The 17,741-nt window shown below is 46.5% G+C and overlaps 2 protein-coding genes across 6 annotated transcripts in view; one reads left to right on the forward strand and one right to left on the reverse strand.

Moving 5' to 3' along the window:
* Positions 1-4,593, reverse strand: part of LOC308340317 (uncharacterized protein) — a gene marked incomplete at its 5' end in the record, with an annotated part of 18,164 nt that extends 13,571 nt beyond the window's left edge. Inside the window, 2 exons of the mRNA XM_080799449.1 lie at positions 3,869-4,311; positions 4,443-4,593. Coding sequence (XP_080655575.1) covers positions 3,869-4,311; positions 4,443-4,593 — 594 coding nt within the window. The remainder of the gene's footprint in view (positions 1-3,868; positions 4,312-4,442) is intronic.
* The window catches only part of METTL21A (methyltransferase 21A, HSPA lysine), a 24,953-nt gene continuing 11,309 nt past the window's right edge, over positions 4,098-17,741 (forward strand). Inside the window, exons 1-5 of one of the 5 annotated variants that reach the window (XM_080798506.1) lie at positions 4,110-4,245; positions 4,600-4,923; positions 5,165-5,344; positions 5,747-5,858; positions 12,430-14,112. In XM_080798506.1, the coding sequence (XP_080654632.1) occupies positions 5,198-5,344; positions 5,747-5,858; positions 12,430-12,827 (657 nt within the window). In that variant the 5' untranslated portion in view covers positions 4,110-4,245; positions 4,600-4,923; positions 5,165-5,197 and the 3' untranslated portion in view covers positions 12,828-14,112. Of the gene's footprint in view, positions 4,246-4,599; positions 5,345-5,746; positions 5,888-12,429; positions 14,113-17,741 lie in introns of those variants that run through there. The other 4 variants (XM_080798507.1, XM_080798509.1, XM_080798510.1 and 1 more) reach the window with 4 other exon arrangements.

Raw genomic sequence — 17,741 nt, forward strand, 5'->3', positions numbered from 1 at the left:
TTCTAGGAATCTAATATTCAGCATGGTGATTATAGTTAACAATACCGTATCACATACTTGATAGTTGTTAGGAGAGTAGACCTTAAATATTCTTACTACACACATGCATACACATACAAATTATAATTATGTGAGATGACAGATGTGATAACTAACTTTATTATAATAACAATTTTGCAATATATACATGAACCAAATCATCACATTATATATCTTAAACTTAAATATGTCAATTATATCTCAATACAGCTGGAAAATAAAATAGGACCCCAAAAAAGGGGCCCCCAAAAATCATAAGATACTTAGGAATAAACCTAATCAAAGAAGCAAAGGATCTGTAGTCAGAAAAATAGGGAACACTCATGAAAGAAATTGAGGAAGACATAAAGAAATGGAAAAACATTACATGCTCATAAATTGGAAGAACAAATATTGTTAAAATGTCTATGCTATCTAGAGCAATTTATATATCCAATACAATCCCAATCAAAATGCCATCAACTTTTTTCACAGAGCTGGAACAGATAATCCTAAAATTTGTATGGAACCAGAGAAGTCCCCGAGTAGCTAAAGAAAGGCTGAAAAAGAGAACCAGAGCTGGCGGCATCACAATTCCAGGCTTCAAGCTCTATTACAAAGCTGTAATCATCAAGACAGTATGGTACTGGCACAAAAATAGACTATGTGTTCCAGATCAATGGAAGAGAATAGAGAGTCCAGAGATGGACCCTCAACTCTATGGTCAACTAATCTTCAACAAAGCAGGAGAGAATGTCCACTGGAAAAAAGACAGTCTCTTTAACAAATGGTGTTGGGAAAGTCGGACAGCCACATGGAGAAGAATACCTATACCATATACCATAAACAAAAATAGACTCAAAATCAATGAAGGACCTACATGTGAGACAGGAATCCATCAAAATCCTAGAGGAAAACACAGGCAGCAACCTCTGTAACCTCCGTGCAGCGACTTCTTGCTAGACACGTCTCCAAAGGCAAGGGAAACAAAAGCAAAAATGAACTATTGGGACTTTATCAAGATAAAAAGCTTTTACTCACAGCAAAGGAAACAGTCAACAAAATCAAAAGACAACCAACAGGATGGGAGAAGATATTTGCAAATGTCTTATCAGATAAAGGGCTAGCATCCAAAATCTATAAAGAACTTATCAAACTTAATTCCCAAAGAACAAATAATTCAATCAAGGAACAGGCAGAAAACAGGAACAGACATTTCTGCAAGGAAGACATCCAGACGCCCAACAGACACATGAAAAAGTGCTCAACATCATTCAGCATCAGGGAAATACAAATCAAAACCACAATGAGATACCACCTCACATTAGTCAGAACGGCTAAAATGAACAAGTCAGGAAATAAAAGGTTGGCAAGAATGCGGAGAAAGGGGAACCCTCTGACACCGTTGGTAGGAATGTAAGCTGGTGCAGGTGCTCTGGAAAAGAGCATGGAGGTTCCTCAAAATGTTGAAAATAGAGTTACCCTATGACCCAGCAATTGCACTACTGGGGATTTACCACAAATATACAAATGTAGTGATTTGAACGGGCACCTGCACCCCAGTGTTTATAGCAGCAATGTCCACAATAGTCAAACTATGGAAAGAGCCCAGAAGTCCATCGACAGATGAATGGATAAAGAAAATGTGGTATAGAGACACAATGGAATATTATGCAGTCATCAAAAATGAAATCCTACCATTTGCAATGGCATGGATGGAATAGAAGGTATTATGTTAAGTGAAATAAGTAAATCAGAGAAAGACAATTATCATATGATCTCAGTCATATGTACAATTTAAGAAACAAAATAGAGGATCGTAGCGGAAGAGAGGAAAAAATAAAGATGCCATCAGAGAGGGAGAGAAACTGTTAGAGACTCTCAATCACGGGAAAGTTGAGGGTTGCTAAAGGGGAGGGGGCTGAGGGAATGGCGTGACTGGGTGATGGACATTAAGGAGGGCATGTGACATAATGAGCACCGGGTGTTAGATAAGACTGATGAATCATCGACCTCTACCTCTGAAACTAATAATACATTATATGTTAATTGAACTTAAATAAAAATTTTTAAAAATGTGCCAAAGACTTAGCAGACACTTCATTAAAGAAGATATATAGATGGCAGATAAGCATATGAAAAGAAGTTCTACATCATATGTCACTAGGGAACTGCAAATTAAAACAACTAGTACACACCTACCATAATGGCTAAAATTGAAAAACACTCACAACACCCAATATGGACAAGGATGTGGAGCAACAGAAACTCTCATTCACTGCTGGTGGAAATGCAAAAATGGTACAGCCATTTTGGAAGACAGTCTGGTGGTTTCTTACAAAACTCAATATACTTTTGCCATAAGATTCAGTAATCACAGTCTTTGGTATGGACCCAAAGGGGCTGAGTAAAAAGATGAGTGGTTACGGCAGAGGGAGGGAGAGGAATAGGCAGAGTACAGGGGATTTCTAGGGAGGGGACCCATCTCTCTATGATGCTATTATGGTGGGTATATGCCATTATAGATTGGTCCAAACTCAAAATGCTCAATACCAAGAATGAATCCCAAGATAAGCTTGGGGTGATAATGATGTGTCAGTGTAGGTTCATCGGTTGTAACAAATGTCCCACTCTGGTGGGGGGTTACTGATCATGGGCGGAGGCTACGCAGGTGTTGGAGCAGGAAGGGAATGTGAAATCTCTGTACCTTCTTCCCAATTTTGCTCTGAACTTAAAACTGCTCTAAAAATAAATTCTATTACACAAATTTTTAAAAATAAAAATAAATGAACCGAGCAAAAAAAAAAAAAAAAAAGTAAAAGAGCTTCGCTGCTGATCTTTGAAGTTGATCAAGTCTCCTTCGCAGCCCCCCCTTCCTTTGGAAGGCTGAGGTGTGCAGAGAGACCGGCACGCCCCCTGCAGGCGGGGAGAGGCGAGTAGCGGGGTGGGGGGCGGTGTTCAGGCTTGGCGTCAGGCTCCTACAGCAGGTGGCAAAAGGGAATTACCAGGAAGCGCTGAAAAATACCAATGCTCGGGTCGCCTCACAGCGACGGAGACTTCCCCGGGGCAGAGTCCAGGCCGGGGGCGTTGAAAATAGCTCGCGTTCATTCTGACACGCAGCCGGGGCTGAGAATCCCCGGGACCGAGCGGCGGCACGTGGGGGAGGAACTGGGGGTCAGGAAGCAAAGGAAACTTTCCCGGAGAGGCGGACGCCGCTCCCCGCGGGGTCGTGCGGTGGCGTGCTCGCTCCAGCCGCGTTTTCCAAGGGCCGGCAGCTTGGGTCAGTGGCTTTCGCGTCAAGCACAGGGGTCCCGAGGCAGCTGAACCAACCGTCGGTCCTCCTGGAGGGACGCTAGGGCCTTGGGTCTGCGGCAACGGCCCGGCACTAGGTATGGGGCCCCATGCCGCGCCCCCGGCCCCGCCGCTGCCCCAGGGCGCTTTTCACGATCGAGTCCCGGGCGCGGCGCGCGGCTCCGAGTTCGCGCTCTAGTTGACAAGGGCTTTGTCACTTTTCCTACTCTATTGCCACCAAGTGGCGATTACACCACTTCGGACTTCCCTCTGGTGACGCGAGGACGAACGGCTGACCATGTCTACTTCGGAGCAAACTTTTGTCTACACCTGCTCATTAGTGACCTTTAACACTAAAAACAGGCCAGCGCACAAACTAGAAGAAAACAAAACCACACACACACACACAGAGCGCGGGGCGGGGGAGGGTTGAGAACCCGCCCACGGACATAAAAGTGGAACCAGCACGAGAACGTCTCCCCCGCCAGCCTGGTGGGCTCCCTCTCACCCCACCAGGGCACCCCGCGCCCTCTCCGCGCCCCTACCCGCGACTCCGCACCTCGCTGGGCTCCGGCTCCTCGCCCACGCTGCCCTCGGAGTCCCGGAAACTGATTGGGCGGACCGAGAACCTCGGGGACCCCCCGGAGGGAGGCCGGATCCCCTCTCCCTCAGCGTCCTCCTCCAGCGCGCGCCCCGCACACCTGCGGCCCTGCGCGCCGCGGGGCACCTGTCCGGGGTAGGAGGGACCGGAAACGCGTGTCCCCCGGCGCACCGCCCACCCCTGCCGCCTGCAGGCGCAGCCCGCGGCGGGCCGGCTCCCGGCTCCCGGCTCCCGGCTCCCGGCTCCCGGCCCTTTAAGGCGGGTGGCCGCGGCCGCGGCGGCCGTGCTCGGGGCGGGGAAAGCGAGGCGCGCGGCGCGGGGCCGGCTCCCCGGCAGTAAGTACAAGCGAGGCCCACCTCCGGCCCCGCCGCGTCGCCGGCCCCGCTTGGGGGCTGCCTGGGCTGGGGAAGTGGGCGGCGCTCCCGGGGCGGGGGGCGTCCAGCGCGGCTGGGGGGGGGGGTCCCTCCCCAACCCCCCACGCCCACCCCGCGGGTTCCGGGAGCTCTGGGGTCCGCCGGAAGCGAGTGCGTACCTGGACCCTTTGGAGGGAACTGGGTGGGGGGGGTGCGGGGCGGGTTCGGGGGACTCAGGGCAGGCCTCTGGGCCGCGGACGCCCGAGCCCGCCCCGGACCCGGGCTCCCGCTCTCCCCGCCCGCGACTCGGGGGTCACGAGTGTCTTTCATTTCCAGTCCGGGCGAGATGGAACTGCGACCGTGTCAGAAAGCCGGATGACCAAACCGTTAACACTCAGTCCAAGTGCAGCTTCGGGCCCAGGGCTGTCGCTGTGGAACGCGCTGAATTTAGAGGGGGTGGAGGCAAGACCGAAACGAAACAGCGAACACTCTCCCGCCGGCCGCCGCGAGCGGCAGCCGCGGTCCAGGCGGGCCCGGACGGTGTAGAAAGCACTACTTTCACCGCGGCCCGAGGCCAGCAGCCCTGCTGTGCTCGCTCTCACCGCGGCCCCAGCTCACCCGGTGGTAACCGCGGAGTGCCTACGGCATCCTGCGGGAGTGGTACGGGTGTGCGTGCTTTTGCCCAAAGACCTCGTCTGGCAGGCTTCAGAGCCAAATCTCCCTTCCCAGAAGAGGAAGAGCCATGCAGAAAGGAATTAGACAAAGCCGCTCCCCTCCCCCCCCCCACTTTGTTGTCTTCTTTTGAACCTGTAAAAAAAATTGCCTTAAAAAACCATTTGGGGCTACTTAACAGTGCATTTTTTCTGGCCAGAGCGTCACGCAGGCTTCTTTTGCCCAACAGCTTTGAAGGAGCAGAGAGCTGAGTGCAGGCGAAATGGCCCTGGTGCCCTATGAGGAGACAGCGGGAGTGGGGTTGCAGAAATTCCACAAGCCTCTAGCCACCTTCTCCTTTGCCAACCACACCATCCAGATCCGGCAGGACTGGAGACAGCTGGGAGTCGCAGCCGTGGTGTGGGACGCGGTAAGTACACCCTTGGGCCTCTGAAAACCACTGCAACTGATGATAAGACTGGACTTTATTTACTTATTTTTAATACCAGCTTTATAGTGAGATATAATTCATATACCAGACAGAAATTGAACTTGCCACACGGAGCGGCACCCTCTGTTGTGTGGGCAGTGTCCTTGAGCCCTACTGTCCTCAGGGGGGATCTTGTGGGTCCTGAGGCCTCAGTGTCTGTGCCGGATTTAGGGGGTCACCTCCCAGCAGCAGCTGAGTTTCTGCCTGTTGTTGCTAAACTGGGACTGGAACCTTGCATGGGGGAGAGGGGTGTGTGATGTCTCCCCGCTAGTGGGAAGTCTGCCTGAAATGGGCTCCTAAACCACTTGTTGACTTGAATCATCCCGCTGTGCTTTGACTCAGGCTGTCGTTCTTTGCACGTATCTGGAGATGGGTGCTGTGGAGCTCCGGGGCTGCTCTGCTGTGGAGCTGGGTGCCGGCACCGGGCTGGTGGGCATAGTGGCGGCCCTGCTGGGTGAGTGCCCTACGCTGGCTCACTTCTCTGTGAGTGGAACTCATTGCGTGGTGTGATTGCTGTTTCCTTGAGACAGACCCATGCTAGTTTTCCCCTTGCTGGATTTTTCTGTGCCCTGTGCTTATGAGTCAACTGCTGGTGCCCTTAACTCCAGTAAGTCTGGTTTCTTCTCTCTTGTTCTTGCTCTCATCCTGTTATTTACACTTCTCATAAAGCATTGCTTTGCCTTCTTCAGTTTTTAAGAAAAATTTTGTGTTTTAAGCAAGCACATTTATTTGGGCAATTACAGTTGCAACTGGGGAGACTATTAGGTTTGTCTGAATTAGGTTCCTGCCCCCCTTCAGTTTTATGCCAGTAATATGATCTGAAGGCAACTTTCAGTTCAAAGAGAATATTCATATTCACGCGCACAGCATTTTTTATAGTTTAGGGTCCTTCCCATACTCTGTTGGATTTAACCCTGTGACACAGGTCGAGCAGGTAGTCTCATTCTTATAGTTTCCCTGCTGAGAAAACTTTGCTGGTTTTTCTCTTCTAAGAAGGGTCGGCCCTGCTATAGTAGTTTGTACTGACATATTTGAAAATTGTATTCACAGCATGCAGTCCTGAATTGATATCAAGGTTTGCCATTTTTTGTTTGGTATACATACATTAACTTAGGCCTAGAGCATTTTAAAGCTTTTTTTTTTCCTTAAAGATTTTATTTATTTATTTGAGAAAGAGAAAGAGCACCGAACAGTGGGGAGGGGGTGGGGGCGGTGGTGGTGGGGGGAGAAACAGACTCTGCGCCGAGCAGGGAGCCCACTCAGGACTTGATCCCAGGACCCTGAGATCAGAACCTAAGTCAAAGATGGATGCTCAGCCGACTGAGCCACCCTGGCGCCCTTAAGCTTTGTTTTTATTTTATAATTTAAAAAAATCCTTTGTTGACTCCTTTCTACAGCTTCTGACTCATGCAGTTCAAACTATCCAATGAGATATAACATTCATTTCAGTATTGTCACCCGGGGCTCTTGTTAAAATGCAGTTTCAGCTTCTGTAGGTCTGCGGTCAGGCCCGAGAGCCTCCATTCTAACAAGCTCCCAGGGGGTGATGATGCCGACACTGTTGGCAGTCAGACCACACTTTGGTGGTCAGGAGCTAGAATTCCATCCCATTATGTATAGGTACTCAAGGACCCACAAAAGCCCGTCCTTTATTGGGTTCTCTTTCTGGTAACTTCTTTCTTTTTTCAGTCTTCCTTTCTCTGTTTAGCTCTTGCCTTTCCAGATGTGACGGAGAGCGGGGCTGGGTGGTAGGGAGCTAGGTTTCCGTCGCCGCACGCCACAGCCCTTGCAGGCACTGATGAAGCCCTTGCTCGTACCCTGCCTTTTGTTAGCCTTGTAACATCCCCATGGGTGTTAGGTATTATTTTGAACTTTTTATTTTCCAGTGAAACTGGGCTTCTGGGAGATGAAGTCCTTTGTGAAGTCCTGGTCAGTGGAGACCTGAGAGTCAAACCAGGCTCCTCAGACACTGCGGTCCTTTATTATCTTTCCTTGATGCTAACTTTGCTGCTGTGAGAGGAGTTACCTGTAAGGAAGATGAGGTTTCTTCTGTTTCTGCAGCAGCTGGCATAGAAACGGGTTAGTTGGCCAAGTGCATAGGTTTAGAGTTATACTTGGTTTTGACACCTCTTTTAACTCTTACCAGCTCTGTGACCTTTGGCAAGTTGCTTAATCTCTCAGCCTCAGTTTCCCTGATCTATTGTCTAATTTTCTGATTCCAGTTCTCCCTTTGTATGCTCCCCCCCTAACCCTCGGCCTGGCCTGAGCTCTCCGCATCTTTCTACCCTGTGATGCCAGGTGCATCTCCACAGCTGACCTCCCTGCCTCGCTTTGTCTTCTCAGGCCACCTCCCAGTAGGCCGGAGCAGCCCATTCTCCATGCAGAAGTGCTGGGGTGGCCCAGACTTAAACACCCCTGTGCCTCGGGGCACCTGGCTGGCTCAGTCGGTGAAGCATTCCTTGATCTCAGGGTTGGGAGTGCAAGCCCCACAGTGGGTGTGGAGCCTAGTTAAAAAAAAAAAAAAAGAAAGCCCTGTGCCTCCGCACGGCCTGAAACTCATGAGGCTCTACCCCATTTTGCCTGACCGTTTGGGCTCCTGTTACAGAGCGGCTGCATTGTCTGTGGTTCCAGGGACACACCCGTGGCTTCTGGGCTGTCCCTTCTGCCCTGAGTGCCCTTTCATCACCCCTTTCCCCTGGTTAATGTCACATCTTCCCAGTGTAAGTTCAGATTCCCTTCCTTCCAAGTTCTTGTCTGACCTCTGCCCCCCTTGAAGAGGGTCTCTGTTGTGACCACATCATTTCCTGGCAACCCGTTTCCATATTTTACTCCCCATCTCGCATCACAGTTGTGTCTCTTTGTTTCCCTTCCTCCTGAGCCTGAGCTCCTAGCGGCCAAGGTGGTTTTGCTCATCTCTGTGTCTCTGGTACATAGCATGTGCTCCCATGTTTGAATAAAGTAAGGTGTTGCTTGTAAAAGTACCAGCTGAAGTGATGGTAGGTGTTTATGTGTTCTTTCTCCATTACCGAGTAAGTGGCCCTGGGACATGTGATCGTGCTGGGTCAGCTCTCATGAGTCCGTCATGAGCTAAGTGTTGCTGCGCCCCCAGACGCAGCATGAGCCTGCGGGGAGTGGGGGGGGGTCATTTCTTCACCATCTTCACGCCCACGGGCACTCTGCCTGTCCTTGCTTCTCCTCACCGGAAGAGCAGGTGGAGGGTCGCCCTCGGCTGATTGCAGGCCAGTGTCCATATAGCCCCGTGCGGCTGCAGGAACACGCCGCTGCTGGGCCCCACTTTGCAGAGTGGGTCAGGAACCTCAGGGGGCAGGGGATGCCACTGAGCGGCCCCATTCTGCTTCCTCTCTTACTCTGCTGACCTCCTCTGTCCTCCGCCCACACTCCCAGCTGGTGACATTTCTTCTTATTTCACCGAGGAGATTGCTGCGGGCAGAAGAGAGCTTCTGTAGCCTCCCATGCCGCCTCTAACCCTCCCATGCCTGGGCCCAGTGTCTCCACCTTTGCCCTCTGTGGGACATACTCACAGGTGCCATCTGCCCTGCATGGGCCAACCCGCTCTTCCTTCTTCCCTCGCCTGCATCCTCACTTTTTTTCTGTCTTTCCATCTGACCATGTGTAATGAATGTGTAATGGAAATGTGTAATGGAAATGTATTTTCTGTAGCAGGAAATGGGCAAGATGACCCCGGTATATCTCATTAGCAAGGAAGTAAAAAAGGATGACACGGGGTTGTGTCAAAAGAGCACTGGCAAAAGATAGGACAAATTGAACATCAATATTCATAGTGGCACTGGATTTAAACATATCAAATGTTTAATCCATGAGTTCATGATACAACACCAACAAAATAAACCCAATTAGTCATCTTTCAAAGATGCTCAGAAACCAGATCTTTGGAATCTGGTGTATAAAAGGGGAGGCAGGGGCGCCTGGGTGGCTCAGTTGGTTAAGCGACTGCCTTTGGCTCAGGTCATGATTCCAGCGTCCTGGGATCGAGCCCCGCATCGGGCTCCCTGCTCAGCAGAGAGCCTGCTTCTCTCTCTCTCCCTCTGCCTGCTGCTCTGCTTACTTGTGCTCTCTATCTCTTTGTCAAATAAATGAATAAAATCTTTAAAAAATACAATAAAAGGGGAGGGAGGAGCATAGTTTATCCTGCCTTTCCTATTCAGGTTCTGTACAAAATGAGTAATCAAATAGTAGTTGAAAGAAACCTCCCTTTATAGAAATTTCTCAACACACAAATGCAAAAGGAATCTAGTGAATGAAAGATCTGGGCATTGAGTATTTGTGCCTGCTCACGTCACAAAAATGGAGCCTACCCAGTACTACATACCTTTTTTTTTTTTTTTTTAAAGATTTTATTTATTTATTTGAGACGGAGATCACAAGTAGGCAGAGAGGCAGGCAGAGAGAGAGGGGAAGCAGGCTTCCTGCTGAGCAGAGAGCCCGATGCGGGGCTCGATCCCAGGACCCTGGGATCATGACCTGAGCCGAAGGCAGAGGCTTTAACCCACTGAGCCACCTAGGTGCCCCTACTACATACCTCTTGATGAAGAACACACCACCACCTCTGAAATAGTCTTGCTCAAAACATTAAACTCAAATTTATAGGAGACACAGAGGAGCCAGGGACATGCTGAATTATATAAATGGTACAATCAGCAAAATCCAGATTGTGGGAAACTACTGGGCAAATCATCTATATCTTCCCCAAATTGCAAGGGGAAGAAAGATTCAAAGGAAACTGATAGAGTCAAAGAAATCTAAGACCTCTTCCATGCCCCTCCCTCTAAACACACACCTAGAAGGAAACCACGGGCAGAGCTGCCCTGTGCAGGGAGAGAGGCTGCTCCTGGGCAGGTGTACTGGGAGCTGGCCTCGGTGGGGGGACCTGGGGTGGTTACAGCAAGGGGCAAATTATCCGCCTTCTTCACCTGGGTCATTGTGGTGACCTCTTCACGCAACTCCTTGTTTCTGGCCTTGATCTACTTCTAGAAATTCTGTTAAAGCCTGAAATCATTGGCACTTCTGCTCAGCACTGTCCACTGGCTTCCCATCTCAGAAACGTGACCTGTGAGGCCATCTGCCTCCCGCCTGTTACTTGTTCAACCTCATCATCTAGTCATTCCTCAATCATTCCAGCCACAGCAGTCTCCTCACCTGCCCCCATGGAGGCCTTGGCACATGGTCTTTGGCCTGCCAGGAGGACTGTCCCCCTGCGATACACGGCCTTCCCTTTTTGTTCAGTCTGAGATGTCAGCCCCACCTCCCTGACTTGCAGACATTTCACACCTCTCTTTCCTGCTTTATTTTCCCCTCGTGCCTATCTCCAAATGACATACTGGCTATTCTCATTTTAAAAACCCCTCTTACTGCCTGGCTCCTCACTTGAATGTAAGTTCCATGAGGGCAGGGGCTTTTGTCTCCTGGCTGATGGTAGCTACTTGGCTCTGTACAGCTGACAGATGATACAGGGAAGAGTGGCCAACTCCCATCAAGGTCCTGCCAAAACTCCTGGAACCCCCAGCTGGTTAGGTTAGCAGTAGCCTCAGAAGCCTCCTGAGACAGGCCCTGAAAACGTCTACCTATAAGAAGCACTGAAATGAACACTGAGGTGATATGCAGAAGACTAGATCATTCCAGGATTGCCTGTAAATGCAGACTGTTAAGAAAGCCTGAGATAAAGTTTTGAGTTAAACCAGGAAAAGGCTGTCTGTGATTTTCTTATCATCAGGAGAGATGAGCAGTATCTCTGGATTCTGCTCATCAGGCAGCATGCTGTGTCGCACTGAATGGGCCAAGTGGTGGCAGCACGCTTGTAAAACCCGGCAGCTTGAGCACCGTCTTCAGTGTCACACCTGGGACTATAAATGTCAGATTGAATTACACGCCGTCCTAACATCACAGGTCAAGATAAGAAACATCAGTCTGAGCTACCACTGAAATGGTGCTTGCTGTAGCTGGTTTGAAGCCCCGTGGGGAATTGCCCATGACGATTCCAACTACAGAAGGGTGCAGAGGAGAGGTCATCTCATGAAAGAAGCAGCCTAGTGTTACAGTGTTCAGAATTCACTAGGCCCAAACCGAACAGGATTACGCATGCTGTACTGTTACTGCAGCGCAGATGATCTGTTTCAGGGCTGACCTTACGTCTTGTTTCACCGTGAGAGTGAACTGCCAGCTCAGTCTTCTCCGAGCCGTACTGGTTCATGGTAAATAACTCACAAGAAACAAGAACAGTGTTTCTTATTAACTGTATACACCGCACGTAGAAACTTAGCATTTAGGAAACATGATCTCACATTTTAATCTATAGTGCTTTGATACAATCTAGTATTTGTATATACTCCTCTAAATATACCATTTTTCAGAAATGATATAAGCATATAAATTGATAAATATATAATTTAATTAATAAATACATAATTAAAATGATATAAATATATAATGATATAAATATATAATTTGTATATACATAAATGCATAAAATACATAATGCTGCTTCCTAACAGCAGGAGATGTGGACTGGGATTTCATAATAGCCAGTTAATCTCTCCCTTGATTTCTTTTAAAGCTTAGACTCCAGAAAGTTAGCCTTTCCCTGTTTTTGCTATCTTGTCATCTTCGTAATCATTTGCTCCTAAATTTTTCTTCTGTGGATTCCATTTTATCCTCAGGTCTGTTGACCTGAAGATCATGACCTCATGAATGAAGTGTAGTGGTAGACACCTGTGCAGGGTGGGCCGGCTCTGCCTGCAGAAGTGTGTCAGAGAGGCAAATCGAAGATTCACCTTTGCCAGTAGGCAATGCGGAAGGAGCTACTGGTCGTTGTTCTGCTCTTCTGCAGCCATCCCTGAAGGGCATGATCTTCTGGCTATGCTGTGGAATACTAGAGACACTCACTCTGCTGTTTAACTTGATCTCCGCATCCCCCCCCCCCCCGCCCCCCAGCCAAGCTATTAGTTGTATTGATGTGTACATGACTGTCTTTCTGTCCCACATTCTAGGTGCTCATGTGACTATCACGGACCGAAAAGTAGCATTAGAATTTCTTAAGTCAAATGTTCAAGCCAACTTACCTCCCCACATCCAACCCAAAGCTGTTGTTAAGGAGCTGACCTGGGGACAAAATTTGGGGAATTATTCACCTGGAGAATTTGACCTGATACTTGGAGCTGATATCATATATTTAGAAGAAACATTCGCAGATCTTCTTCAGACTTTGGAACATCTCAGTAGCAAGCGCTCCGTGATTCTTTTAGCTTGCCGAATTCGCTATGAACGGGACAACAACTTCTTAGCGATGCTGGAGAGGCAATTTACTGTGAGTAAGGTTCACTATGATCCTGAAAAAGATGTACATATATACAGAGCACAGAAGAGAAACCAGAGGGAGGACTTATAGTTGTCTTTAATTTATAAGAATGTTGTTATTGAGTGTCAGCGAAGTTCTTTGGGAATTGAACGATATTTAATGAAATGGGTTACTGAACGAAAAGTCTAACCACAGGTTCTCAAGGGCCAAAGCACATGGTTAAAACAAAGCAGCATTTTGTTCCATTGCTGTGACATTTCAGTCCTATTTGACTCTGAAAAATTCAACTACCATTAAAGGAATGTATGAGGTATTTGTGTCCCATACTGTTCCCTCTTGATTCACAATTTCCCTGATGATGTAATGAAGGGGTGGTGTAAGCGTGTCTTTAAAGCAGCAAGCTTGTTTTGGGAGGCTGACCCATGCAAATTATTTGACACACATTTGAGATGTATGTTTAGCCCAGTTTTCTAATTTTGTGAATATAAAGCAAGAGGCTTGATGTATATCCCCTGAGCTGTTAATGCTCTTGAGAACTTTTTATCTGCCCCCTTTAGGGCTAAGTAGTTTTGGTTATTTGAGAGTAGGATATGAGTTCTTGGAGGTTCTCATTTCATGCTTTTTGGCTTAATTTCTGATTTAGGTATATAAATAAAGGATTAAATACAAATAAAATTTTAGCTACTTTTTGAAAACTCCTAAAATCTTGGCCCTCCATGTGCCGGGCACAGGCTATCTTCCTCAAAAGCTGTAGGTTTTCCCTTAGCACTCTCCTTTTTCAAATGTTCGAGTGTTTCTTGCTTAGGCTTTCCCCTCCTCTTTGTAATGCGTAGGGTGACAATGAAATCGGTTTTAAATCTCACCCCTTCATGGGAGGTTAGCTCCCTGAGGAGAAGCTCCTTCCATACTGGATTCCCTGAAGGACCGGGGTGGGTGGGGGGGCGGCGGCTCTGGAGAGCCAGGACTGTTCCGTGCCTCTTCCCTGGCTGCCTCCCAGTAGTCAGTGTCTCAGAGCCAAATAGTGTTGAATGAAAAAGATACATTCCATTTAGAGAGGACTGGTCTTTGGGGCAAATGATTGCTTCGTTGTTTTATGATTACCTTTGACAGACCTTATGAATGAAGTCACACATACATTTTTTTTTTTAACAAGGTACAAGCTTAACAGCTTCAGCAAATTTAGATAAGAATAATATAATCCCAGTATGGTATTTGGTACTAGAGATAGATTTCCTTTGTAAAACATTAGAAACAAGACCTCTTTCCTTTTAACCTTTCAATGACTATCTTGGATGTGAAAATACCCAATACATTATTTTCTGCATATATTTTAGAGGTTTTACTTTAATAAAGATGAATTACGAATTAAAAGTTCTGAGCATTCTGTGATGTACTGGTTCAACACAGTTCTTATATGTGCACATGAAAGAGAAATATCCATAGCTTAGCAAATCCGTAAAATACCAGTAGTGTGCCGTGAACATGGAAGGTCTTTGAAAACAAGTGAAGGAGGAGCCGTGCAGTATCATCAATGCTGTAATGAAAGGCCAGTCCCGTTCAGGTATGTTGTGTTTTTTTTTTTTAAGATTTTATTTATTTGACAGAGACACAGCGAGAGAGGGAACACAAGCAAGGGGAGTGGGAAAGGGAGAAGCAGGCTTCCCACGGAGTAGGGAACTGCATGTGGGGCTTGATTCCAGGATGCTGGGATCCTGATCTGAGCCAAAGGCAGACACTTAACGGCTGAGTCACCCAGGGGTCCCTTTTAGAAGTATTTTTTTTTTTAAGATTTTTAAAAATTTATTTATTTGACAGACAGAGATCACAAGTAGGCAGAGAGGCAGAGAGGCAGAGCAGCAGGCTCCCTGCTGAACAGGGGCTCGATCCCAGGACCCCGAGATCATGACCTGAGCCGAAGGCAGAGATTTTAACCCACTGAGCCACCCAGGCGCCCGCCTTTTAGAAGTATTTTAATTGAGTTTGGCTCCTTTACTTTAATATCCTTGACTTTGGAGGACAGATATTAAAATGATTGTTGGTGTGGATGGAGACAGGAGGGATGGGGTGGGGATGGGGAGCTTCAAGGTGCCTGGATGCGCTACCAGTGAAGTGAAGCAAGCATAAATCGGTGGTTTTACATGTTCATAATAAGAATCGGAAAAGGTTGAAGGTAATTTTTTGTGGTTGTTTTAATAGAAGAAAATAAAAGGCAAGAAAAATTCATCAGGAATAGTTGGGTGGTCTCAGTGAAAAATCAAGTGATTTTTTTTTGGCTTTGGGTTTCAAATGTTGTCGCAGGCTAAGCTCCCTGGGGAAATAGTGGTGGAGGTTAGGGTGCAAAGTTTAAATGGGAATGCTTTTCAGATCGACATCTCTGAGGAGGTAAAAAGTAGCAAGACTGGGAAGGAGGGGGAAGTTGGGTTGGGATGCAGTTATGAAAGTCCTCTGAGAACTGAGAGCTAGAATGGCCCTGCATTTGGGCCTATTAAGGCAAGGGGGTAGGCTTTATATCCCAGTGGAGGAGATTAGTCGTGTGACCTGAGGGGCCTGACCTTAGGGGAAAGAAAATAACTGGAGAGGATCTCAGCTCAGGGCCACCAGCCAACATTCCCAGAAGCTGGGGAAGTGACTGCTTCATGGGGGTGAGGGGTGGGGGAGAGAGGATATCCCTGGATAGCATGCCACAGTGTCCACTATAAATGTCAGTAAAGTTGTGACATTTTTGTCTTATGTTCAGGGATTTAATTGATCCCCAAAGTGTACATTCTAAGTGTGCTTGTTTTACCCTCAAGGATAGAAACCCTGTCCAAACTTACTATACACTAAGCCTTGATTCTCACATTGCTCAGTTTCTTAGAACTCTTAGACAGTTATCCAGTGGCTATCAGTGACTTTTCCCAGAACTAAAGCCAAATACTGGTGCCAAGATGCTATGTTAAAATATATGTATATATGACGTCAGGTTCTTAGAACTACCACTACTATAAAGTACGCTGTCATCTTCTAAGTGGATTACTTCTTGATGGTATCTTGCTTTTGTTTATGATAGATGTATCCGAAGCCCTGGTACCATCTTTGGTTAGTTTCTAGTGGAATGTTTATTCCTTCATACAGAAGGATCAGAATTCTAATCAAAATACTTTATCTAAATTAACTGAATATTAAATTGAAAACTCAGGGCAGAATAACAACAGTGTCTGGAATGTTTTATCTTACCAAATACAACTTATGCTCCTAGAACACAAGGCCTATACCTCTTTCAAGTGTTAACGTGGTGCCCTCTTCATAAAGGGCAGGTGTTTTCAAAGGGGTAAATAAATGTTTACTCATGAAAAATACAGATTCAAAAAAACCCCAACAGATTCCTTTACAGATGAGTTACCTTATTGCCTAATTTCTGTGCTTTACTTTCCCTTGCCCAAGGTGTAGGGATAATCAGGGAGATCAAAAAATAAAGCCTACTCTCATAGAGTTATCATCAACTTATAGAAAAGATTCACCTCTAATATCAAATCCATTTACTCTCTATGCTTTTAGTTTATGGTGGTTGATAGAAGGATTTGTCAATTTTTAAATCAAGAAAACAAAATTTTAATTAAAAAGATCACTTTTTTAATGTACACATATTGGTAAGAGGCCCTAGACATAGGGCCTGATATCATAGTTGGTGAACTAGGCATGTGAATTATTTTAGCATCAGAGATGTGGTCACAGCACTGCTGCTACCCCAGAACCACTACCTAGGCAGACGTAGTGGCATTTTCAAGGTCTTTAACAAGAATGAGGCAAGACACTGTTGTGAGCATGGAACCTTGTTCTGGGAAAGAAGAGGCTTTGTTTCTCTGGACAGACAAGCACTGCATGAAATCAGGGCAGATTTCTTCTCAGTTCTTTTTTGTCACTTTAAAAACAGGATTTGTTAGCTCAGAAATTTCTTTCCACTCCTAAGTCATGTTATGCTTTTCTTTCCACAACCAGCAAAGTGTTAAAATTTAACACTAGAAAAGCCGGCATGATGAGAAACTCTTTGCTAGCTAAGAACAACTGCTTCTGAGGAAGATTAGAAGGGAAAACCCTGTGGGGCGCCTGGGTGGCTCAGTGGGTTAAAGCCTCTGCCTTCGGCTCAGGTCATGATCTCAGGGTCCTGGGATCGAGCCCCGCATTGGGCTCTCTGCTCAGCAGGGAGCCTGCTTCTCCTCTGTCTCTGCCTGCTGCTCTGCCCTCTTGTGATCTCTCTCTCTGTGTCAAATAAATAAATAAATAAATAAGAAGGGAAAACCCTGTGAAAGAGGCATGAAAAGAAGGCCTACCTACTACAGAGCCTTGTGTTAAGGCTGGTTCTGCTACTCTTAACTCCTAAAAAAAAAGAAAATTACATACACTATATATAAAGTTTGACATTAAAAAATACTAACCAACATATTATTAATTTAGCAGATTCTTAATGCTTAGGAAGCAACCTCCAAATATGAATAAAACCATACTTAATAAATGACAATTTCCACTTCTTGGTATCTATCCTAAAGATAAACTAGCTTGTATTTATACTAACTCGTGTCTATCTGTAACAGTCAAAAGTCACAACCTAAGTGTGCACAAGAGGGTCCTTACTAAATAAACTATGAGGTATCTATACAGTAGGACAGTGCACACCAGTTAGCAAGACTGAGGCAGATGTACATATACTGAAATAGAACTGACAAGACACATTCAGTGAAAAAGTACCATTTATGTAAAAGGGAGAGAAGGAGAGAATAGACATTGCATTTGCATGTGCACGCACAGATTGTCACTAAAAGGATACACAAGAAACTGCTTTGTACTGCTTCCCCATTTGTAGTTTTTTCCAAATGTACATAGTACTTAAGGAAATGAAGTGAAAAAAATGAGAACATTAAAAAAGAAAAAAATGAGAACATTATCAAGAAAGGGAAAAGGAAACTTAAGAAAATGGGAGAAATAACTGCGAATCACATTACCTGATAAGAGTCTAGTATCCAAAAA

This window comes from Martes martes (assembly GCF_963455335.1).
Source record: "Martes martes genome assembly, chromosome: 3".
NCBI lineage: Eukaryota > Metazoa > Chordata > Mammalia > Carnivora > Mustelidae > Martes > Martes martes.